General features: G+C 36.8%; 1 protein-coding gene across 11 annotated transcripts in view; it reads right to left on the bottom strand.

Moving 5' to 3' along the window:
* by (focal adhesion protein tensin) overlaps window positions 1-27,212 on the bottom strand; it is a 200,813-nt gene that overhangs the window by 6,451 nt on the left and 167,150 nt on the right. For 10 of the 11 annotated variants that reach the window (XM_018521192.1, XM_018521194.1, XM_018521195.1 and 7 more), the window contains 4 exons: window positions 8,617-8,900; window positions 7,708-8,321; window positions 1,502-1,715; window positions 851-1,039 (listed from right to left, as the gene is read on the bottom strand). In XM_018521192.1, the coding sequence (XP_018376694.1) occupies window positions 851-1,039; window positions 1,502-1,715; window positions 7,708-8,321; window positions 8,617-8,900 (1,301 nt within the window). The remainder of the gene's footprint in view (window positions 1-850; window positions 1,040-1,501; window positions 1,716-7,707; window positions 8,322-8,616; window positions 8,901-27,212) is intronic. The other variant, XM_018521193.1, reaches the window with a different exon arrangement.

Below are 27,212 nucleotides of genomic sequence, written 5' to 3'. Positions count from 1 at the left end.
GTCGATAATATTTATGAACGTAATATTAACGTAATGAGTATTGCGTTAAGTAAAATGAATGTTCACTATTATGCATATAATAATATTCTTAAAATAAACTACATATATAAATTAATGTACTAAACTTAAAATAAAATTATACGGTATTTAAACAGTTAAAGTTAGTAATGTGTCCAATACTTTATTGTGCAATTCGGGCTCCTTTTCTCGTAAATGTATCGAAAGTATAGCACGAAAAAGGATTAAGGGAGATTTCTATCTCAGATAGGTAATCGCTTTACGGTCTTTTAGAGAGACCGTCTCTTGCCATTTAGGGTCTAACTATACGGTATTTCTATAAGGTGAACGTTGGAGGAGTTTCCCTAACTTGTTATCTATGGAGCCTAAATTGTAGCGTTCGTGCTGCCGCCGTCTTATTGGCGTAAAGCGAAATCGACCGTACCACCGTTCCGAACTCCACGAGAATAACTATTTATTTCATCCAATATTACCCGTACTTATCGAACAATTTAACTCATCAATTAGTTTTGTAATAATCATAATTCTTTTAATATCTAAAGAATATTAAAATTAAGCGTAAACTGAATGCAAAATATCGTTAAAATAAAATCCGTTTTATTTATATATATATAATATTTTTTATTTAAATTTCTAGTCAATTTCAATTTACTTAAATTGCTTTAATCGTTTGCCTGTCCCTTGTAAAATATATAATAATATCAGAATCTGTGTAATTATTGTGTGTTGTAATATGCAATTTGAATATTCGAAACGACGGCGCGCGTGATTCCAGCAATCTAATGAGCAAAGAGTGCGTGGAATACGCCCAAATGCATACACGTGTACTTACCTGACTGTCGTACTTGCGGTACTCGTAAGCACGCTTTACAGAAACAAACGGTCGTTCGTTCATACTCTCCGCTCGCGGTCTGCCGAGAACACCGTTTCCGGTACTGCCGTTATACTTCCGGCTGCTCGATCTCTGCGGAAGTAGAGGACTAGCTGGTGCGGAGGTGTACGGAACAGCTCTCGACGACGGCTAATCGATAAACGGTAAATGTCAACAAAGTTAATCCCAGAATGCGCGATTTGTCTTTCGCATTAGTAAATATAGTTTACTGAATCATAGGAGGCTTGTTATATTAGTAAGTTGCGGGAAAGTTATAAATTGTATTTGTATACTGGAAAAGTTTTAGATTACATAAAATGCAGGAACCTATAATAGTGAATAATCATACATATCAAACGAGATCATTAATCTTTTATTAAATACGCGCGTTCTCCAATTTCTTTCATGTCATATTTGCGTTCTAGGATTAACAATTCCACTAAAAAAAAGTCTTTCCATATTGAGTATTGCAAACAATTATATGTAAATATTTTGCTGTTTTTTTTTTCTTTACATCGCCGTGAAAAAAATTTATGTAAGAACATTTAATTATTAATTATCAGATTAAGTTTTCTCCAACCAATATCTAATCAAACAATGATAATTTCTTACTTGTCCGGAAATGGAATTCGCTGTCCATCCATCGTCATCGTCATCGAGGACTGCCGAATCACTCGCGTAACCATCGTGTCTCAATCTTCCTCTCTGTAAGCTCCTGAGCTCACCGATAACACGATTTCCGGTCTCTTGTCGCCAAAGCTTGCCCGGGCTCCTTTCATCTCTCCTAGCAGCGAGTTTCAATTGCTGCTGTCTCAGCCACGACAAACTAAACGATAACGAAAGAAATGGATTACCTTATCACAAATTCTTTGATGTCTTCCTGTCGCGTAGCAAGATAAAAAAAAAACTAAAATTATTTTAAACATATCTTAGGATATATAAATACATAACTGATAAGGAATCAACGCTTTTAACGATCAAGCTGAATCTTAAGTGCTTAAATAATTCAATGTGAATTTATATACTATCTATGTGTAGTCATTTAAATTGCGCGTCGAATTGACTTTTCGGTCTTGAAATCGAGCCCGATTGAATTACAGTAGTAATATCACAAATTAAATTACTTAACAACTTAAATAATTACTCATAACCTCTTAGAAAGATCTTAGTAATGCTGAATAATATATCAAAGTCTGTAAATACTTAATCTTACAGCAAAAAATATTATCTCGGCCGAGGATCAAAGCCGGCGTTTATATTCCTTATTAGTTGTATAAAATTATTTTATTAAGTGTAAATAAAAGATAAAAATTCCTTCAATTGCTTTCATTGCAAATTGTCGATGATTGAGCGAGCAACCATTGAGAGTGGTAAAAAATTTTCCGGTCCAATATTTATTACTGACTTATGCAACGTGAGATTAAACATTTAATAGCACGTTGTAAATAACGCGGATAATTGCGATGTTTCTCGCTTTCATATCTCGCAATAAGGACTTATCGCGTTACACGGCGCATAAATGAAAATACGAGAAGTTACGCTTTCGTAGGGAACACGAGACCGCGACTCCGGTAACAAAGGCTCGACAGAACGTGCCGACTCCTTCGCGAATAGACTCGCGGAATTCTACTATGCCAGATTCTGGACCTCCTACCGCGATAGACGCCGATAATTACACCCTGATCGATGAGGTCGCCCCGGGCCATCGACTCGTGGCTCCGGAGAACGCGTTACATCCAGCCATTCTCCGAGATAATAAACGACGGCCTCGGTAGCCAATCAGCGTAAGTCACGAAGGATTTCTTTTTTCCAATAACGAAATTTATGCCCGCCCCGAACGCGCACAACCCCCAGGAGGGTTGTAAACTGCGTCTCGCGAGTGAACTTGTCGCTTGAAAAGAGCATTAGTTTAACGGCCCGTCGTTTTAGATCTTTGAATCTGCTGTTAGCAAATGATGTGTGAAAGTCTATTATTCTTACATGAAAAATAATTACTGCAATAATCGTATATATTCGTAACAATTCGTGTATTCATATTTAGTTTAAAAGATTACGGTACTTTTCAAAGGAGCTAAACGTATTTCCTTTGTATGCTGAAAGAAAAATAATTTATCTCGTGATATATAAAATTGCAATGTCTAAAAGCGTGCAATAACTTCGCATCTTGGATAATATATACAGAGAGGCACTTTAATAACATCAAATATGAAAAAGCATGGAACTGTAAGCTTGAGTTAACCTTGACCGATTCGTTGAATCTCGCGAATATCCACGTTTATTTTAAATGTACCATTGATTGAAATATTGGTTTGTGTTTCTTGGAAACCAAACTCGATACGTTGTATTATTAAAGTGAAGAGAAACGGAATACTGCGCCTTTTCTGTTATTCATGATGAATAGCAAACAGCATTCTATCTTCGTTGATTTGTTTATACAGTTTTTATTGTTCCCGTGGCAAACTATTATTGCTTTTCAAAATTTAACATTTTTTCCATTCACTATATGTGTAAAAGTCACTACTTAAAATTTTAGAGAGTAAAGGAAAGTATTATATACACTACAGCTCAAAACTTTCAACACATCTTATGTTTTTGCTAACAATTCAATTTTTCGTTTATAAAATATAAAATTATTATATGATATATTTTCGTCTCAAATAGACAAATACCATGTATATCGATGGAAAGAAATATTAATTTCAAATTTTGCGCTACCGATAAACATTTGGATATCACAATTAATAATAAGAGAATGGAAACAATATATATTTTCTCTCAGAAATAAAGCATCAAATTAAACACAAATCTTTGATTAAGTACTTGAAAAATTTATTGCAGGAAAGCTAAGAATTCTACTATAAAAACCCAAAGAAATGAAGAGAGCTGGCAAAAATAAAAAATCGGAGAAAAAATGAGTTCTTTTTATAATTTTAGTGAAAATATGTAATAATAAATTTAAAAGCATAATGCATGCAAACTGTACTAATATTTTATTTTTTTATATTATGAAATTTTCATAAATGGAGAGGTGTTCTAAAACTTTCGAGCGAAGTATGTATATATATTTATATACTCGTATATACATAGATCAAATCTCTTAACTTGTTATCATTTGGTATTCTATGCACGTAATCCAAATTGTTAATCCTAAATTGTTGATAGCAAATTGGTTACAGCGTACGTGCCGTCGCTTATCAAATGTAATTGTAACAGATGCTCGACTTGCACGCAAATCAAGCGTCCTATAAAACGCAATTGCGTGTGCATGCTCGTCGAGATCTCATCTATGTAATAACGCAATGCGTGTAAATTCGCCCTACGGGTAAATTTTAAATTAAAGAGAACTTTTCGCTATTAAAGAAACTTAAAAAATGAAACTTGTTAATTTATGAGACCCGTGGGTGTTTTTGGTTGCTAGAAAAAATTACATAGCAAAGTTTATTATAATTTTATGTTTATCGCACTTAACTAGTTTATTTCATAATGTTATTTATTCATTTTTGTTCATTAATCATTAAATTTATAAGAAAAATGTGTTTTTACATGTTATACGACATAACAGGTAAGTGAATATAAAAAAATTGTGTAACGAATAAATCTTTCCTACATTGTCTTACCAGTTGTCTTATTACTACTTGCACTACTTTTACAGCATTGTCTAGCACAATTTATGAAGTTACATTAAAAGTACATGAATATGTAAAAGTCTGGAGAAAAACATTGCTAACGCGTTACGCCATGTCAGCGACATTTTTATGTGGATAAAAAGAATTTCCGTGTGTAATAGAAAAGTTTGACCAATGGGATAGAAGTCGCGTTTAAAAAAAAAAAAATAATGCAAACTCTAACTTGTGAAGAAAATTATGCTTGCGGCTTTTGTGCTCATACTTCGCCACTTCCAATGACTTCCGTTTCCGAATGTCGTTTCTCTACCGTTTCCGGACTTATGTCGGAAGAACAGATAAAAAGAGACGTTTCAGTGTAATATACTCGATAACGTAAAGAAAGAAAGAAGCAACGTTGTAAGACAAAAATAGTAGATAACCAGTAAGAGCAATAAACACAATAAAATATCGTAAATGTGAAAATTTTTAATAAATCATCTTTTCAAAACCAACTATTTGTATTAAATTTATTTATTTAAAGAATTCTAAAAACGAGAAGATTATATAATATTGATTATGATACAAAACATGCCGACGAAGAATTATTTTATTCTAACAGAAAACTCACTAACCACTATTATCCCGATAATAAATGTGCAGAGTAAAATAAATGAAGACAAATGAAGTGGAAACAGAATGAGATGTTTTCATGGTTTTCATGGTTTTACAGAGCTGATTTAGCGCGTCTCTCCGTTCTATATTTGTAATTATGTCAGAGAGCGTCTGCGGTATCCCGAAATACCGGTCCTTCGTGTCTTAATCTCCATCATAATTTTTCCCATGGGTCGCAATGTCGCAATCCTGAGAACTCTAAAATGTATTCATTAAGTAACGCGACGTTACAGCGTTCTATTTTATTTTAGCAAGAGTTATAGCAGATAAAGCAAGAATCTTCGATGTCATCATGCTTGGAATGTCACGTTTCTTTCACTCGCGAGAAAGCGGACCTGCTGAACGTTCGTTGATCCTCTCGACCGTAAACGTCGTCTGTTTCCTCTTCAGGTCGAAACGTCTCTTTGTAAATAACCGTACACGAAATCTCGAGGTTACTCGCGCGCAACGCAAAATCGTTACGCTCGCGGAGGGAAGTCGCGCGTTTATTTTCACGACGTTCCGTGGTGCGCAATACGACGCGAATTTTACGGTACGGATATTTGGTTCGTCGAACCCGACGAGGTACCTCCATAACTCTACTTTTCGTAAAGCCTTATTCTCCTTAAAAAGATGATTAAAAATAGCTGTAGAGGCTAAGAATTAAAGATTTAAAAATGCAAGCTTTTTTAGAAATTAAATAACAGTGTAAAATGAAAATGTGCTACGCGATGAAAAATATGGATTTTAAGACGGAAAATTAAATAATACTAATGTACAAATGTTTTCAAAATAATTTTTAATTAAATAAATTTCTTTAATGTTATATATTTAAAATATACATATTAAAATTATAAATGATAAATAAAATATAGATATAATTTAAAATATAAGAATATTTTTCTGGATATTTAGAAAAAATTGCAAAATTATATATCAGAAGAAAAAAATTCGTGCAACAGTATGTCGGCTTCTTAATTTAATGCGTTTTAATGATATCGCAATGAAAGAAATAAATGTGTGAGGCGATACGTATTACTTTATAATCATGCCGAAGCGGACAGGGTTAACAAATTTATTTTACGCGATCATACATGCTTTCTCCTCCATTCACACGCAGGATCTCATTCGCAAAATGTGCGTGGCGAGACCGGACCGCGAAAGTCTCGAGTTGAATAAAAAAAATTGATGACTTCGAGGTGAATGGCGCTATATAGTGACTGCACATTTATGGGATACTTTTACGTTTATGGCAGCGCGATATAACAAACAAGTCTGTTTCGAAACATTATTATGCATATCTACTTAACTTCATTTATATACACATATATACACCAAAAATATAACGCAAATTTAATAATCGTTTGTAAATAAACTTCAAATTGAAGGTAAATAAATAATTTTTGACCAAGTAATTTAAATATATTTCTACGCCAATCTATTTTTGTTAGTACAATTTTTGAACGTTATCCATTTTCATTTATTTACTTTAAAAATTCCTCTAGAATGAATATTTTATTTATATATTTTTTAATTTACTAGAAAAAATTATAAATAAAATGTAATAAACTTAGTAATGAAATAACTAATAAGCAAAAGATTTGCATTGATTCGCTTTTGATTAAAATTAATTGATGTCGCAGTTGACATCAACTAAAAGTAATACATATAATGTTATAACTTCACACTCAACGCTGTAACTGTTATATAAGACCATATGTTGTATTACACTTATATTACTAAGTGCAAAATTATAATATTGATATTATATTACTTTTACTTGGTGTCGACTGCAGGAATAGTATTCTTTGAATATCTTAACGTACTTAATTCGTGTCTTGAAATCCCATCGTCATTCGTGAAATGCTATCAACCGCCGACGGGGATGTATTTGCAACACTAAATCTCTCTATATATTTGTGTTACGAACAATGACTCATGACGACCGCGTTTACCATTTACGGCAAAAATACGATGTCATAGACGCGTATGGATCGATAATTTATTAATTATCCATGGCTCGTAGATCTTTCTATTCTCCCTTTCTCTCTCCTTTTTTCTCTCGCTCGTTTTCTTACGTGCCAGCGAGGTTCTTTTGCGGTGCCCGATTCGGACGATGCATTGCGACATCATACTGCCGACGATCGTCTGGAAACTTTGCCAGAGGTACGGTTTAATTCACCGCGATTTCCCTGTCGACATTCGTGGAAACCTAGTCTAATCTCTACTTTCGCAACACCGTTTATCCAACGCGAGGAAACCGGCCGCGAGATTTTCGGTCGTTGACAGCATGAAGTCAATAAGTATCGTGTGTCGCGAGACGTGAAAAGAGTAATTTCTCTTGAAATTATTGAAAGAAAGAGTAATAAAAACGAAGTAGCTAATGATATCTTGTAGCAAGAATAAGCTACCTAAACGCGCGATAATTTTATATATAATTAGCAAAACGGAAACAACACATTTTCTTCGTTATTTTCAATACATTTAACACATTTTTTTAACTATACAAAAAAAAGAAAAAATAATGTAAATAAATTTTGTGCAAAATGAAAAGTCACTTACCCATCAATATGATCAGATCCACTTTTCACAGGTCCGTTTGCGAATTCCGGCGGTGGATCCGGAGTATTCGGACTGAGAGGACTCATGGGTCTTCTAGAATTCTCGCCAAGAATGTCCTCGAAATCTACGACGGGCGCTATACCTCGCACAGACGCCTTCCTCACTAACGAAGGCGATGACAATTTCTGATGCTTTATCATGTCGGTAGTAGCACCGTACGAGAACGGTTGACTGGTCTGCCTGGCGTGATATGGGATGTCCTCGTCGATGAAATCGATGTTACCAGGCGGCGAGAAAGAGTCCGTGTGTTTCCTATAGGAGTCGGAAGATTCAGATATTTTCCGATCTGGAGACATGCGATACTCGAAATCGCGATGCTCGATGCTCTTTGACGAATCTCTGTACTCGTTCTTCAGAGTGCTGTAACTGCTGCTTGAATTGTAGGGTGGACTTGATTCTTTACTGGCTCCGTAACTCCTGTAGGAATCTTTCAAAGTGGAATAAGTGGACGTTGGATGGCTACTGCCGTGACTGCTATAGCTGCGTGATTCCTGAATGTACATCTTCTCACCTCGGTCGCGATTGTAGTCATCTGTCGGAGGATCTGGCATAGACTGTAAAGAAATTTCATAACATGATGTGAATAGCGAATATTTTTTTTATTAATTCTTCTACTTTTTTTATATACTAACTTTTTTATTCAATACAAATTTTTTCTTATTTATGAAATATATTGAGGATCTTTACGAGTGCTTGATTATTGAGCTAGATAAACATGCAATGTTTTAAAGTAATTCTCATTGATCTATCATAATTATGTGAAGACTTATGATAATTTAAACAAAAAGTTGCCCAATTAGCTCCGCTTCCTAACTATTTACCATATGCATACTTGACCAACTTTATTACCTCGACTGTAAGCATCATATCATGAAGAAGTTTGTCGAGATCTCCGTGAGCTTGATTTTCTGGCTCGGGTTCTGGTGGGCTGGGTCTCTGCGGTGGTGCACTACTTATGCCACTATCCATAGAAACCGTCAATGGCGAGCCACGAGCACCTCCTGCAGCGCTCTGATGCACCACGGCGTACAAGGACCCATCTATAGGGCCGCAGGTATAACCCAAGCCACGAGGTGAAGTCTGAACCGAAGAACTCGAAGGAGGTGGTGGTGACAGTGGAGTCTCACGACCTTCTAGACAAAAATATGCGTCCAAATATAATAAAATAATAAGAGCAATTCAACAAAAAATATTTTAGCATACATTTCATGTTTTACTGAATATATTTCGTATATTTTAAGATTCCACTACTTGTTTTATTTTGTTAACTGTTTATATTATTTTAATTATATTATTAGAGCAAAATTGGTAATTATTTAGATTATCTTTTCTTAAATTAACTAATCCGACAAATCAAATATAATTACATAAGTAAAACATTTTAGATTTGAATGGTAATGAGAGCCATTCACGTAAAGCTAACAAGTTGAGTCATAAATAAATTCTTTCAGATTCTTCTTACGTCGGAATATCTGCGGGCACCCGCGTGAACTATAATTCCGCGAGCGGGAAATCGAGGAGCTTGTTAGAGGAACAACCGCCAGCCATAAATTGTTGACTGACGCCGCTCTTGAGTACGAATTGCAACAAGGGAGTTAAGAATCGTCTATTACATACATTCCTCTCTCTACCAACGCACCATGCCATTTAGAGCTAATTACTCGATCAATTTCTGCAATATAATACGGGTATTTATAATTGAAGAAATTAATTTATAACTTTTTTTTTTTGATCATTCACATATAGTAGAACAATAACCAAAAATTTCGATACAAGTTCTTCTTTATTAACTTTTTCTGAGATAGAAACCTATTTTAGAAACATGAAATTCGTATTACAAAGAAATACATTAACATTTGTTGATCCTAATATTAATGCAAATGTTTTTGATAAAAACAAAATCCGTTACAATTAAATTAACGCAAACATTTCCGTAACGAGTCTCTTACAAAGTCGAGGTCGTAATTTAAGCGACAATAGTTGACGCAACATTTGTTACAAGCATAATTCTTGGAAACTCATTGCACTGTTGTAGTTGCCAAGCTCGTAACAAGGGTTTCTGGAAGTCTACGACTAACCATGATTATTTGATCCCCGACGGCATCTTAGCCGCTTTCTTGGGGCGCAACCTCAACGGAGTCTTTTCCCGATGACCTCGTGACACAGGGCTAACCTACCGCAAGAATTACATCATCTAAAGCGCGCGAATTACTCAACCATGACATAATACGGATCAGTGGTGAATTGACGTAATACTTGAGTAAAAGAGAAAGGATGAGAAGTTGAAAATTATAAAACAACTTTCCAGCTGTACCATAAATAATTTTACGATTAGCATTGTACAGCATTGTGTAAGAAATTGAGTAAAGATACAGGAAGAAATAAATTAGATGTCTTTATGATATTATTCTCAGTCGTCAATAAACAAAATCGGAAACTATTTATCATAAGATAACATTATGAATTAATATTAAGAATTAATTTCGTAATCGTAAGAAGGAAAAAATAAATAATAAAAATTAAAAAACAAAATTTAAAAATAGTCTTTAGACTTTAAATATTCTCGTTAAAAGTTCTTCTATATATTGATAAAATCTCATCAGCTAGCTATTAATAGCGTGAAAGCTTCTGGGAATAGAATTTACACTGACTAAAAAGAAATGCAAGAAGAAAACGAGAGAATGGTAAGAAGTTTATTTAGCTCTCAAGCAAACTTGGATAACAATGTTGAGGATAAAAAGGCGCGAACGCAACTGTAGGTACAAGTAACAAAATCGAGAACACGCTGGAGAACCAGGGTCAAACTTTCAGCGAACGATAAAACTTTATTTGAATCTACTCGTAGAGAATGGAAGAAGTGCAATGGGAAAATGAAAGTTTAGATACGCGACATTATGAACTTTTCCAAGTGTTAAACATTCAATTATTACGATATATCAATAATTCATTTATTCCGAAAATAACGATAATAGCAACTTGATAAAACAGCGCATCTCTCTCTCTCTCTTTCTCTTTTCCTTCTTCCCTTTCTCTCCCGCTCTCTCTTTTTTTCTCCCCCTCTCTCTCCCCTTTCTTTCTCCCTCCCCTTCTTTCTTTCTCTCCCTCCCTCCCCCCCCCTCTCTCTGTCTATCGCGTACAATAATCATTACTTCTACTGCATCTATATCCTTTATATCTCGTACGTATAAACAAGCAAAAACAAAAATCGTTTTCAAGAAGAACAAGTAGATTCGCTTTGGACAAGTGAAGGATTAACAACACGACAAGAGAGTGGTGCGTAGTGCCGACAAGAAACTTGTTCCCAAGAGATCCGTATATTCGATGCGAATCAACCAAGACCCCAGCTGATGTTTCCTACGGCGCTATTCGGCGTGCTCTTCACGTCCGGTTTGCACAGCTGAGATCTTCGCTACCTCGTATCATGCATCGACAATCGTTACGTCACGTCGAAGAGCGTAATGCGAAAAAGAAATCATGAGAAACGTGCAATGAAACACGTGCAGCGACAACCTCGAAACGAGGGTTGGGGTAGTCCTTGATATAACAGAGGGGCACTTAATGGGTCTCTTCATCGAGATGCGTATTCAGTAGCACCGTGTGCGTGTACGTAGAATTTCGCGGCGGCTTATTTTTCGCCCTGCATCTGGATCTCCATTTTTTTTCTCTCTCTCTCTTTATCTCCCTCTCTCGAATCGTCCGCTTTGATCTCACATTCCCATGAGGCGCAATGCACTTGACGCCTTAGGCCCCTGTCATACTCTACGTCTTTCTCCGATGACAGCGTTCTACCCTAACGCAATCGCGCCAATTACAGTCGCTGGATTATCAGCTTGATTGGAATTCCCGGGGTGTAATTATTTGTCCACGTGGGGCGGTTATGTGTACGTACGATTGGGTCATAACATAATTCGATCGCTGGAATGTTTGTTCTTTCACCCCGCCGGCTGAAACGACCACTTTGGCGTTTACGAAACATACATCATGTTATTTGTAAACTGTATCCCATATTTTATAAGATACAATTGATATCTGTGCAATTTAGTTTGCATTTCTTTCACTCGAGAATTAATGAAGAAATAAAGATATTATTAACGTCGCAGAGTGTATTATTAAATTATCACAATTAGGGTAAACTTGAAATAATTAGAGATTTATTTAACTAAAGCTCCGCGGTTTTAATCATTTAAACAGTTTGCTATATTTTGTGTTTCAACTCTTCACTATTTCCTTAATAAAGATGTATTTCGGTCATTACTAATGCCGCCTCTAAAGAGAGCAAAAACTCTACTGTATATTCACGATTTAACCAGAAAAAATATAAACGACCGTAACGAATCACGAATCGCTATTATCTTTTTAAGAACAAGTTTGCTAAGATAATGATGTGATCGAGATCGGCGATCGGGCTAATTTAGGATCATCATGAGGGAGATTCCACGAAGGACACCGAGTGTAATCTCTTAGGGCCGTGCGGGAAGCCTCATCTGAATTCAATCGTCGTCGCTATCTCGTTGACACATCGCGACTGGCATAAATCATTTTTATTTGAGTGATTCTCGTTTATTATACTTGAATCGACCCGCGCGTTCTGTCAATGACGACTAATCTTACCACCTCGGGCAGATAATATGCATTTAACATCTACTTACAACATACACGCGCAAACAAGATCACATTACAAATAATGTGATCCGATATAAATTTGTTAATAAAATATAGTTAAGAAGGCATACACCACGAACACCTATTGTTGACAATTTTTGTAATACTGAGGAAGGTCTAATTTAAGACCGAAACGTCTATTTTATTGTAATATTTCAAATACAAATAAATTTTCAAGCCATTTTCACCTGGTGTTCGTGGTGTATGCCTTCTTAACTATATTGTTTAAAAAAAATTTTTACCATGGTATATTCTATTTTGTTTGTTAATAAATCCCCATGTATTTTTCTGTTTGTTTTTCAAACAGTTAATGTAATAAAATATTTTAATATATTTTGATATATTTTATTATGTTAATTGTTTAAAAACAAACAGAAACTCATAACTTGTTAACAAATATATTTTAGATTCCATTACTTTTTTTACCCATCCAAATTACTTCGCTTTCATAATTATATAAATAATATTATGTGTTAAAAATATAACGATATATGAAGTAATAATCAAATTTTAGTAATCATGAAAGAGATGGTTACCTTTGAAGGCTACTCAAAATTGGTCTTATAATTAATTCAACGCTACATGAGCGAGAACCCATTTTCGCGTGTATACATATTTAACAACAAGGATCCCATCGTTGCTTGTCGATCGAAGATTATTGCCGTCGCAATATAGCCTGATATAGCCTCTTTCAAAACATGATGATGAAATTGGAATATAGGGTACACGACCGTTGATGATATTGTATGAGGATTTAATGGTGCTGATGAAGACACGATGAAAGCGTGAAATGTGCCAGCATGCAATCCATAACTCTTGCCGTTTTTACCTTAATAACGTAAACGAGAGAATTCGTGATATTTTGTAATTATTGTAAATAAAAACTCTTATAACATTTTCAACAACACGCCTATAACTTTTCTTAAATGGTAATTCAAGATTGCCTCATGCGTCAGCGCGTTGTAATACCACCTACTTCGAGACCACCTTGGGCTTCTTCGAAGGAACGAAGTCGGCCGGAAGGCAAGACCGATGATTTTTGGCTGATTTAATGAAGCAAGTTCTCATCGACGCCACGTGAAAGTAATTGCCCCAAGGAAAGACGCAACGGTCGCGTCAACGAATTGCGTGCTCCGGAGCATTTACCGAACGCCCGTCTGCGGCTTCGAGATTGACGCATCGTTTGGATAAAAGTGAGACGAGTAGCCATTAACGTTCGATCGTATTAAATTATCGGAGGCATCTCATAACCCATACATGCGACGGTCGACCTAAGTATGATTAAATTGCCGTTGAAGCGGCGCGCGAGGGTACTAAAAATAGTAGTACGACAGAAAGAGAGAAAGAGAGAGAGAGAGAGAGAGATATGCTAATAGCGCGATATTCTGTACACAAAAAAATACACGATAGCCGTAACAGGGCGATTACGCGCCGTAACGTAAAGTGGACATTTAACTATTCTTAAAGGTATATTAATGAACCCTGAGGCTTCCTGCTCGCGGGGAGTCGAGTTGACTCTAAACCGCAAGTGGTTCCATATCTCGAAAACGCGAGCGGTTTTCTCGTTTATCACACCCCAGAGCGTTGCGGATATAAATTTCTGTAGCATTGCGGCGCGATCTGGAAAGCGTGCTTAAAAAGCGTGTGCACTCTAGCCGCATACAGCTGCAACTGCATGCCGCGGTCGCTGATCACGCGGAGGATAGCGGCGTCGCCGTCGGCCGCGCGCTCCAGCGCGAATCGGTCGGGGATTTATCGCGTCAAATGATACCGTCGACTAGCTTTCCGTCCGACCCTTATTGCAATTTCTCCGACATGCGTCGTGCTTTTTGCACTTCGTGCCGCGATGCAGACACGCGTGATGCGGCGTGCCGCCGCATCAAGGACGAAATCGGTTCTCGTGCGATTTATCGCCGTCATTCATCATTCACGAGCAATCGTATAACGGGTGATTCAAGTGTCTTGGAACACTGTGCGTTATATATGCGGGAAACACGTCTGTAATATGTAAATTTTAATTTTATCACTGAAAGGAAAGTTGTTTGTTAAAGATTATAATGTAAAAATTCTTAAACTGCATTTAATATGTCGAATAATGGGAACGATGAAAAATAAACAGATAAAATATAGACAAATACATTTAATGATCTATACTATCAAATTAAATAATACATTTTTTGGATAACATATTCTTTTAAATGCAAATTTTCAGTATCTAATAGAAAGATAGTTAATATTTAGTATTTTAGAAGAAAGTTTGTAGGGAGTAGTATAAAAAAAATTGAACCCGATAGTGTTTATTCAAAGTAACATAAAATATTGCCGTCATTTAACGTTGTCCCGATTTACAAGTTTAACGAGTTTCGCCTGGAACAAACAATCTTCCAAGAGAGCGACATAAATTTCCCAGTACCCTAATATAAACGTCAAAGCGAGCGATTGCGAGCTGTGTAAATGCGAAGTGTGTGGGACGTAATACCAATTAATTAATACTACTGCCTATAATAGTCTCGCGATTGTAGATCTACCTAAAGACGATATCGGCGCGATATCGACGTCGCAATGCGCGTCGTAAAATCATCCGAGTGTACAAACTGATAAACTTTATCTCTACGACAAGAGACTATTTTCGCGGAAACAGGAAATAATATTGATTATCTTTGGCGGAATCGGTGAGTCGTACTAATAATGTCATTTTATCAGTGGAGAGATTCAGATACACTGTTAAAAATAAAATGTTAATTTTAACTTAAAAACATACATTTAAAATTACAATTTTTGTACAAAAAGATGTTAATTTTAACATTTTTGTATGTCTCAGAAAGTCCATTCTACTTTTTTTAAGTTAAAATTAATATTTTATTTTTAACAGTGTATTTATTACAGTAATTATAGTAATGATAGAAAGAACAAACTGTTTTACATAACTTTTTTTACATAAAAGGATCGCACTAATTATAGAAAATTGAGTAAGTTAGTTTTTACATATAATGTAACTTGTAACGGAACAGTAGATGTCATAAACATAAGCCTCAATAATAAATCATTTTAAGTTATGATGTATCAAAAATGCTTCTTGAGTAAGTTTTACATTTTTGATACACACCATAATTTAAAAATTATCCATTAAACTTTGTATGTCTAGCCGGCATTCATAATCGATTCTTATAATTAAGACTGTCTTAAGTCTAGTCTTAAAATGTCATTAACCAATTAGAGCATTAACATTTTAAGATGTTACTTAAGTCTGGTCTTAAAATAAGAATCGACTATGCTAAAATAAGAACCGGTCTGTTTATGATATTTTTTTTTTCGTCATGTTATAAGCTACATAATGTAAGTTAACTCATTTCATCAAAATTCAATTTTCCACATAACTATAGTATGGAATCCTGTATTTAAACAACTAACTTTTCATTGTTACTATCTAGTTAAATTATCAAAAGACACACGGCAACAATTATGCATGTACACACTAACGCTGCACTGAGTCAATTATTCAGTTGGTGCATTCTGGCGGAGTGCAACGATGACATGCGGTTTGCGTGACCATTGGCAGTCGCTATCAGGACAACGACGACGATGGCAACCGTCTAACTATTTCAATTTCTCGCTGCTTAACACCGTAAAGAAATCGCGCACGTGCAGCCACAGAGCGCATTCGTGTACCGATACCAGGTTGGATATGGTAATTAGATTCTCGCACGAGAACGTCATCGCTGTAGCTGGCCCGCACGTTCGCTTTCTCTGTCTTTCTCTCTTTCCCAGAGCGAATTTATACTTAATTCCGGCTGTTAACTTATTTTACAAGCTACGTTGCTATGATTTAATCGTGGAATTCAGGGATAGGACAAGCACGACACGCGTGAGTGCGGATATGGTAGCGAGTACGGGAAATTTAAAGACGGGGTCCCGCAAGACAGGTTTACGATGCCTAGTGGGTTTCCTCTGCACATTCAAATGCGGATGTAAATTGAAACTTTCTTGGCGACTTATGCCTTTGGATCCATAATGAAAATGTGAGAAATTCAAGGAGGAAGTTTATAGAACATGATATTATTAGTACGATGCAAAATCTTGCCAGCGGTAGATTGACAACGGTTCTATTAATGCAGCTATCGAATTAAAATAACATTATCTTTTGTATGTAAAAATAAATCTTTACAATGGATATAACTAGATAGTGCAGCAAAAAAACATGCTATTGAAAGAACTTTGTTAAAAATGTTGAAACAAGATACATGACAACATCTTAAAATTAGCATTTTAAACTCCTTTTAGATTGTGCTCCATATTACTGAAAATCTCATTGGCCTTAATTCCTTTATCAACTGATTTAACTCCTATTTTACCTCAGTGAAGTTAAAATCCTTAGAGATCCTCAAAAACAGAATTTGAAAAAATTAACTCGTTTTTGAGAAATCTTACAGATGGACAATCGTCAATATAGACAGATTAACACTGTAAAACTATAAAGTAGTTTGCTAGGCTGCACTACTTAACTAAAAATTTAATAATATTTCGAGAATATTTGAGAATAAATATATTTTTGAGGATATCTCAAGAATGTAAAAAAGCAATTTTTTAAAATACATTGATATCCGTTCAAACGTTTCAAATTTCTAATTACATCTTCGTAGCGAGCGAAGCGACTATCATAATTAACCGAGAAACCAATTTGCATAACAAAGCAGCCGCCCACGTAGATTTTTCAATGCATACAATAGCACCGCGTTCGTATGGCAAAAAAAAACCTTTTCATTTCGCATCGTATAACCATTTCATCCTTCCTCGTCCTTCACTGGTCTTCCATCCCGAGGAACAGATCGCTAATATGCAAGGTAAAATTTAACATCCTCCCTTTGGATTCTATTCATTGGCATAGTAAGCCATCATTATCTTCAGATGGACGCCAAGGGGAAGAAGACGTGCAAGTAGTACTAGATGCGAAAGAAAAATGGAGGTGGAGGGAGGGAGGGAGAGAGGGAGGGAGAGAGAGAGAGGGAAAGAAAAAAACGTAGGGATGAATTACTTGTTTGACAGCCTTATAGAGATTCATAAGCCGATGGGAAGTGGGCACTAAGGTCCGGTTAGGAGTACACGTTCCGTAATCGATGACAAAAATACGAGAGACGGAGGCGTGATAGCCGTAGGGAATCCTACAGAGGGAAGATATAAGGACTCGCGCGAATTTCTATTAGCTGTGATTAAGACTGTTAATTCGTTTCGCAAAATTAATTTATGTGAATAAAAACCGATTAAGAGTGATTTTAGTAATTACATTTAATTTAGTAAATTTTAATTAATTTCAATTAATAACATAAAATTGTAATTAATACAATAAAATAATTAATAATAATTTCATAAAAATAATATTTTTAGAAAGATTCAATAAGCAATTATTTTGCATTTAATTGCCATACCATTTTTAGCTGCTTAGTTTTAGCTTGATTTTAATTATTAATCCATATTCAGCACAATTAAGTTTTTATTATTATCGTACCAAAAATTATGTATCAAACTCCAATAACGTCAACCAAACGGATAGTTGCACTAAACGATTCCTAATGCGGACACGCACCGACTGGTCCCCGGTGAAGCTATTGATACTTCTTCAGCGACTTATTTGAGAGTCTCGACGCGAGAAAACAACGTGTGTTCCGTTCACCGGGAGCACAGAAACGGCACTGTGCGTTGCAAATGCCGTACGATAGTGATCACGACCACCACCACCACCGTCATTCGCGTTAACCACCACCACTACCACTGTCCTCGTCATCATCATCGGCGGCCAAGCCTGCGTCCTACGCAAGAAGTTGGCATGGCGATATGGAGTTTCGGAGCTGCCTCTCCTCGTCGCGCGGCTCCATATAAACACATGATGCACGCACGGCGATCACGTGCGTGCAGATATGCGATTTCGCAGACCCCGAATCGCCCAGCTTTTCGTTTCCATCGAGATTCACACACGAAACGTACCTTTGAAATTCAGGTACGAGAAACGTATGTGTATTTAGGACGTATGCTGACGTATATAAGATCGTACATTCGATTCGAGTACGTACTTTCTGAGGCGCCTTTGTATAAGTGGGCCACAAGTACTTTCTCGTACTTGTCCGAATGACGGCTTTTCAAAGACGTCATATTTTTACAATTAATAATAATAAATCAAAAGCGCTGAATATGAAATCGGAATACGCGTTGCGGGCGTATAAATAATGAACGCACGACTATTAAGCGATGGTCGCATTGATAGCCTTTATTTTGCACGCATATATACGAGTATATACCTACTCGGATGGCAAAACAATCGGTATAAGAGGGTGGGCCCGTTTGATTCATGCATTTCCACTTATATACGCACACCGCCGTTCCGTTACGCATTAGTAGCGTACTATGGTGCACGTGTTTCCTCGTGTTACGTGGAGATCGCACGTGTGCGCGTCTCATTCCATTGGTATGGGTATATCGTTGCGTCTCTCGTTGCGTTGGAGAACCCCTCTACTCAGCTTCGAACGGCCTCCAGTCGCCGGTCCTTCTACGGCAACTCTCGACTGGCCGCGTACGGCGTACCGCGTAAGCCGGCCGGCTACGTCGTCTTCGTCGTCTTCGTCGTCTTTCTCGGCGCGGCGCGGCGGTTCGGTTGGTTGATCGCACACGTCGATCCCGTCGTACGCGCACGCATGCATCCACCGCCGTTATTTGGCGTGCACGAGAAAACGGTTCCCGCACTCAAATCGGGACGAAATTGACGAGCGCCTGCGATTTGTACCGCGCCGCTACGATACCGAAATTAAAGGCCACGCTCGGGAAAGGCGGGCCTGCGGTACGAACCGTAGCCGCTCAAATGGCTCGCTTGGAAGATCATTAAGACGTACACACACGTCAAGTGTATATTTGGTGGCTTGTCTGTTTCAACAAGATTCCAAAACACGTTCCTCAGCGTTCAGTCTAAACCCTATCGTTCAGTATGATAATATATTCGATTGTCTGCTTCGACAAGATTCCAGAACACGTTCCTCAGAGTTCAATCTAAATCCTATCGTTCAGTATGATAATATATTGGCTGAAACAGTCGTAAACGTTTTCTCCTTTTTCTTACCGTTCTTCGCATTTTTTCCCCTTTTCCCAAGGTTCCCTCGCTTTTAATAGAGCGCCGTTACGATGTCGGTTAGTCGCGGATGAATGGCTGGTAATTAATAATTCATCGTTCAGCGTTGCGCGTCGAAACGTACGCACGTGTACGCAGGTAAGAACGACTCGCGCGAGTACCACCCTCTTGCTACCGTCTGGCACGCGAGCCGTAATGCGCTTCTTCTTTCAAACGAACGCACGTACCGCGACGCCGCGCATTCACGATCGTCGCATCTGTACCAGATGCAACTCGTGACGAATGCTAATGCACTAACGCTTAGCGCGGAACGACGGCGTACGTCGACAATGAAAGGAAATTATGACGGAGGGTGCAATTATCGTTAAGGTAATTACGATCGCGCGAATTGCACGCGCGTTGAATCGAAATGATTGATCGCTTATATATTATGATCGTTGCAAGCAGTGCCCGGATATTCGTGCCGGAATTCGCCGAGCATGAACTTATGATCAATGCTTCCTTTATCGCTGCCTTTATTGTTGATGAAATAATAGTGCTTCATATTATTTAAAAAATGTTTATAAACAATATTATATACGCTCTTAAATTTCTCTTGCAGTGAAATCTCACTCCAAGGGAATGAAAATACAATCACCTTTGAAAAAAAGTGAAAATATTTCACTTTTTGAAAAAAGTGATCTTCACTCTTTCTAGAGTAAAACCTCACTTTTGGTGGAGTGAGATGAATTTTCACTCCTTTGAAGTGAAAATTCACTCTAAAAAGAGTGAAAATTGTCATTTTTTTTTTTCAAGAAGTGAAATATCCTCACTTTTTTTTCAAGGGTAGTTGTATTTTTAGAAATTTAGAGTATAAATTCATCAAAACACCTAATCATTTCCAAAAAAAGACTCCATATTAAGAAAATGCTTCATTCGTCACTAAATTAAGAGACATAAAAGTATCAAGGAATTCAAACAGAAAGAAATGATTTAACCAGGTATTTATAACATCTTAAGCGCCAATATGTCGGAGATTTATATCAGATGCGGGAATGTATCTCCATCACGTAAGATTCGTGGCGTGAGTTCCGAATCACTCGCATATGTTTGAGGTTGGCATGAAACGCGCATCTCGTACGCGTGATACGTGATTCTGGTACTGATTGCTCGTCATGGAGAACGGGAGCGCGAGCGGACACATTTGCATTCGCGCGGATACGCTGTGTTAAACAAGAATAGGTTGGCCTCGCTACCCGGTAGCCTAATAATATTAGGCGCCAGGATCATAACGCATAACGTGGTACGCGCAATCGCCTCCGATCTGCATAAACGCGCGTGGGATGTATTTAGGAATAATTGGTTCACCTGGCAGCACCATTATTACGCGTCACTTGCTTATTTAGCCATTACTGGCCATACCATATACGGATACTGTTACGTTACCGCGGCGTCACCTGCGATGTGTAAAGCTTCGACAACCGATAATTAACAGCGATCGTTTAGATCACTTGATATATATGTAAACCGTGTTTGTTCCTAAGCGATATGTCAGCGTTTACATTAATAGCAAGAAATTTATTGATTTTGAAAGTGGTATGCGACGATGAAATAAGATTGAGATTGATATACGAAGATTGCGAGACAACTGTAGAAGGTCGAAATAATCGAGGCCTGTTGACATTTCGCCTTATATTGACATTCGATATTCTAAACGTTTGAAATGGCATTAACACTTTCGCAAGATTACATAATTTTCTGAGGAAAAAATAAGTTTACGAGATTGGCGAGTTTGAGATATATTCTCTCTGTGTATTACGTTACACACTTTTATTTACTTATTGTCAGGTAAGCAATTTACGATCAGGCATCTACGAGGGATCCGGATATATGGTGAGTGAACCACTGGCAGATCGCAACCACCGATTTACTGCCTCGCGCGCTCGTCCGAGCGTAACGTGGCTATTTCTACTGTCGAGTAACGAAGATAGAGCGAAAAGTTGGTCGGCCACCGTCGGCAAGCGACGGTGTATTCCTAGGCAACCAATCTGGGACAAGGACGCGTACACGATTTGTGCGTAAGATGACATGATGCATTACGCGTCCGTCTCGGTAACACGCGAATATGAGACGACGCCATTTACTTGTGCATCTCTTTATCAACGATCAAGAGGTGCCAAGAATGATCAATTAAATCGATAGTAACGTTGCCAGTAGGAAAGGAACATATAAATTTATAGCACGTGGTTCTGTGAAATGTTAAACTCGATCTATATCGTTTTAAAGATGATATATTAATCTTCTGAGATATCAGTCACTTTATAACTTAATTAATTTTAATCATTCCATATATTTTTTGTAAAATTAGTAGAAATCGTACTAAGATCGCAAAAAATTTTTAACTAACCTTTTAAATTATTTAATTTTTTTTCGAAAATTATGACGTAGACGTGACAAGTATATACTTTAAAGGAGCAACCGCTATTCTGTGCAATACAAGCAAAACCGGAAATTTCGGTATTGACATTTAGCTGAAACAAAAAACGATTTCTCTTCGTACAATAGGCATCGAAGTGGCAAAATAAAACTGCTGGAGGCGGCTCTGCACGGAGGAAGCTGCACAGGATCGGAGTAAACAATGGTGACGTAACAGCGAGAAGACGTACGGCCGAACGACAAGACAATGGGCTCTTGTCTCTGTTTTCTCTGTCCTCACTACTCCACCTCTATCTCTTTCTCTCGTTCATATTAAACGGAGATTTTCTCTTCTTGTTTTACCGCACAATTTCTTCGACAGCGACCAAACAAAAGATCCGAGGTCGACCCATGAACGGGATTTTTGAGGATCGACAAAATGTTCGTTTTATTTCTTTTGAGAGACACGCAAACGCAAAAAAGAGTTACAATCTCATACGGCGCTATCAGGTGCTAAAAGCTCGTCGCGTGTCAAGTGGATAACACGTACGAAAACCAGACTAGCGTTTGTTTGCTACAGTATCCGTTACTGTTTAACATTTTTCTCATATTTCAACAGCTCATTTTTCCAGTAAGTTACCACTTTTAAAATTTTACCATAAATATTTTTGTTACTTTAGTTTGTTTTTTTATAAGTTTTTTTGAGTAACATAAAAAATAATTAAAAAATATAATGTTAATTAAATAAAACGTTGATTAATTTTTACAGAATAAGAATTGTCTCCATATCAATAAATATTCAGTAACTAAATAGAAAATCTGAGAGAAAAAAGTAAAGAAACAGTAATAGAACGTTATAGTGTTGATGTATTTTTTATTATGGAAAAATTATATTCTGTATAATGGGAAATGATGTATGATAAATTACGACAGCTGCCAACTATGGGGTGTTTTCTCAGATCAAGCTCGATCTACGCTTTCCAGGAACCGACTTTCTCGTGACATGGTCCGAAGGCGATTCTCGGAGCGAGAGTAGCCCGGTCAAGCCGGTTCGCCAATTTTGGATCAAAAGACTCTATCCTGCGTGAAGTGTCGCCTTAACGGTAGACCGTAAAATTAAGGTCAATCTCCAGTTGCAAGTATCATAAAACATCGAATATTTGTCGCGAAACGTTATACAATATTGTGATAAAAAGCGGCAAGAAGAAATATCTCTTACTTCAAAAGTGACATAAAAAATTAAGTTTCCCAGAAAAAAAGAGAAAAAAAACTATTTTTCAACTTAACAGAAAACTATTGACTAATCAAGTGATATCGGCAAAAAGAATATATTTACAATACGGTCAATTTTTGGCTTTTGTGACAATTTAAATATTTTTTTCTTAATTACTCTTTCTAAATTGCGATTTTTTAATAAAATTAAGTCAAGTTGTAGGTAATAATACTTGTAGACAGTAATACATGTAGGCAATCAAGCTGTAGGCAATAATTTTTGTGTGTAAACGAACTATCGGTTAAGTGACGTAGGCAAACGATATTATAAGCAATCGATTTGTAAGCAAACGGGACTCCCCCTTCTAAGTTGTGTCACTTTTCAAATAAGGAAGCATATCGAGAGCTGTATTTATGTATCATATAGCAAATAATATGTAACTAAGTTTTTTTAATAATATACAGGTTGTATTTTTTAAAATATATGAATATTTTTTATAAATATATAATATGTATATATGATATATTTATATATTTACAAAAAATATATATACAAATTTTAAGTCAATAACAAATTGCTGTTTAAAATGTGACAACAATCAAAATTTTTTTTCACAATAATTGTTGAAGTAATTTCAAAATTACGATAAAAATTAAATTTGCATTGAATAATTTAAATATCTATGTTAGTAAAAAGAAAATATAAAATTAACTTACTCGAAATGCTCGCCACTTTCGTCACGATTCTACAGTCGTCGTAACAGCGTAATCACTAAATCTCGTGATCACAAAATCTCGTGTTTATCAATGTAAATGGTAGAAATACCAAATTGTGCAAGAGAACTATTGATCACGGGAGAATCAAGAATCGAACTGAGGCTCTCTGGCACGGTTACGTATAGAAGGCTCGCGAAAACTGTTAAGCTCTATCCCCATCCATGGCGTCTCGAGACGCCAAGAATAAACCCGCAGACTCCCCACCACCATGAAAATCTCCTATATTGTGCTGCTTTCCATCTCTTTCCACTCGATGCAGCTTTCACGACTTTTGTTACATTCTGATCCAATGCGATAGATCTTATGTAACGAGACTTGCCTATTGATAAAGTATGTTTATCTGATTTATCATGATCTATTCTTCTCTATATATACATATTTACAAATTTATATAAAATCCTCTCAAGTTAAAAAATGGTTTTCGCTTGCATCACAAATATTAACTTTTCTCAGATGAATCGTCTTTTCTTCAATTTAAACGGATTCACCTTTAATTCCACATTTCTCTGCTATACTTTGCAGTTTCTCAAACAGGTCAACCTAAGGGATCGAATACACAGACAAGATTCGTATGAAATTACCCGGAAACGTGGAAGATTCATTACATTTCCGCCTCGCTTCGCGCGTCACCCGATCAAAGAAGTTCGAGAACTTTTTCGTACTAGTTCATATAACTCAGCGGGTCGTTAAAGCAGATCGTTCGTGCGAGCACGGTGCCATAGGAAACTTATATTCTGTCGCGTGGGTGCAACGTGTGGGCATCGCGACGCTTCCGTCTCGATCGGAGTTCGTTACACTCGTCAATTCGCTGACGAGAAGAAACTCTCTTCGTGCCGGTAAATGTTGTCTAGCAACGTGGAAATACGTCGCCTATTAACTTTTTGCTCTCACTCGACAGCAAGGAAAATCGCAAACGTACCATAGACTCACATTAAATCATTAGACAAAGTAGCGACGCAAATCGAAGATATAAACGGCCAATTGATGCGGGCGCGCCCGCCGGCGACAAATCGCTTCGATACTTGACGGGACTGGAACGATTTAAGTGTGATTTAGAACGTCTGAACTCAATACAATGAAAGGACAATTAAGAGGGACGGCTTGGGAAACGGCGTGTCGAGATAGTTTAGAAATCGCAAGTGTGACCGAGCTAGCTTGTTCAAACAGAAATGAAATTTTATAGCAAGTTAAAAAAATATGTACATTTTGCCAAGATAGTAAAACACATTAATTTTAATTTTTAATAAATATACAAATATATTCATCAATCTTCGAACAATTGGAACTTTGATGGGGAGAAACTGGCGCGGTAATCTAAGTGCCGAGTTATGCGAAAGAATCTGGATATAATCGATCGCGTTCCGACAATAACAGAATACCCGATCTCTTTTGCTCAACAGGGATGGCTAGCTACCAAGAGATGGAATTGATTTCAGTTTGGTCACACCTTTCAGTTGGTAAATAGGTGGTGGGAGGGGGTGGATATCCGACAGATGGGTCGTTGACGGTATTGCGGTTAAACTACCGGCATTCAATCGGTACAACACACAACCTATCCATTGATCTAGTCGTCTCCCTTTGGCCGCAGGGTCATGCTGCTCACGAGCACCCTCCATTTTTCTTTCCGGTCTCGTCCGTCGCTCTTCGTTCCGTAACAAACGGCGTCGATTTAGCATTACGCGCAATTTGGGTCACAGCTTTATTGGAACCCACCGGCCGATCGCTAACGAAATGAATTGACTCCGAGAGCGTTGGTCGTCCCGGTGTTGCCGGCGCGTGCTTTTGGAGGAATCATGGCGATGACGCAATCGTCTCGATTAAAGCAGTATACCGTGCAGAACAAATCGCTACATTGGATTCTATTATCCTTTGCTAAGCGTGGCTAAAGTCGTGTAACGAATCTTCTATTTGATAATGAGATTTGATTAATTTAAATAGTCATTAAATAGTGCATTTAGTGGCTTTGTTAATTTAATTCTTTAAATAAATAAAAAGAAATTGAAAATAATTATAAGATACGATAGAATTTGTTACAATTATTTCGTAATCTTACTTAAATTGAAAATATTAGTTTAAAAAGTTTTCCATTTTTTAAAAGATTTTAACAAATATTTTTCATCCTTATGTAATTTTAATCGATATTTATATTTTTCGTAATTTGCATAGTACTTTCAAATTATAAATTAAGAAAGTGTATTTAATTACATATCAAGGGTATTCATTGTGACAACCATTTTACTCATCTCATAAAAAAATCAGACTGGGGTGTCAGAGAAAAGTGAAGATGTAAATAAGCAGCGACGGAGTAGAAACGCTATACTCGGAAGCGGTTAACGCGATGGACCTTGCCCATCCATCGAGCCGACCTTTGATCTATTTCCAGCCGTGAAAATCGCCCCCGTCGTGATAAACCGCCATTTTCCCTCCACTTGGCAGAACATATTTCCGGCGGCGTTAGTCAGCGGTTCTAAATGCACTATACTGACTGCTGCTCTTTCGTCTAGTTTGCTTCCACCCCTCCTTGCTGTGAACACTAGCCAAGTTGTATTTCTGACTAGCTCTCGCTGTCAGATCGAGGTTAATTGGGTACTATTACGACGAAAATTAATATGTATTAGTCGACGACGATGAGTTCTCTTGATGTGGACCACGAGTTCAGGCTTTCATGATAACGATAAATTAATCGACGATCTCATACCGTAAAATTTACAACACGAGAGACAAACCATTTTCATTTTCAGAAATCGTGTTAAGAACAAGAAATATTTAATAAGAATTTGTTCCTATTACAGCATCGTGTCATATATCAATACTATTCATCACTTTATGTATATTTTATGTGAGCATTTTAGAAGTAAAATATGAAAACTCATGTTAACATAAATGTCAGCAATATTATTTTATATTCGAGAGTCTCGTTTATCATGTTGCAACGTCCATTTCTAAATTTTATTGGTTAGTAGAAGCCAGAAATCGACTTTCTATGAAATTCTATATCACCCATGTACAATTTTGATACATGAAAATCAATAACTTACAATTCACATTTTAACTATAAGTTGTGTATGACAATCGTTCAAATACTAATAACCAATTCAAGCTAATCAATACCTAACTATGTATAAATTAAAAAAGTTTTTTTTTAATTAAATCATTTTTTTAAATATTGTGTGTGCTCTAAAAGATGAGGCATTAGGTCTGTTATTTTTTTTTAGCTAAAGTTCTTGCACGGTTAATTTTTCTTCCTTTTCACTCTACACGGAGAGAATTTTTTCTTAGAATTTACCCT

This window comes from Trachymyrmex cornetzi, unplaced genomic scaffold (genome assembly GCF_001594075.2).
Source record: "Trachymyrmex cornetzi isolate Tcor2-1 unplaced genomic scaffold, Tcor1.1 scaffold97, whole genome shotgun sequence".
Classification (NCBI taxonomy): Eukaryota; Metazoa; Arthropoda; class Insecta; order Hymenoptera; family Formicidae; genus Trachymyrmex; species Trachymyrmex cornetzi.
This window is presented reverse-complemented; position numbering and strand designations above follow the sequence as displayed.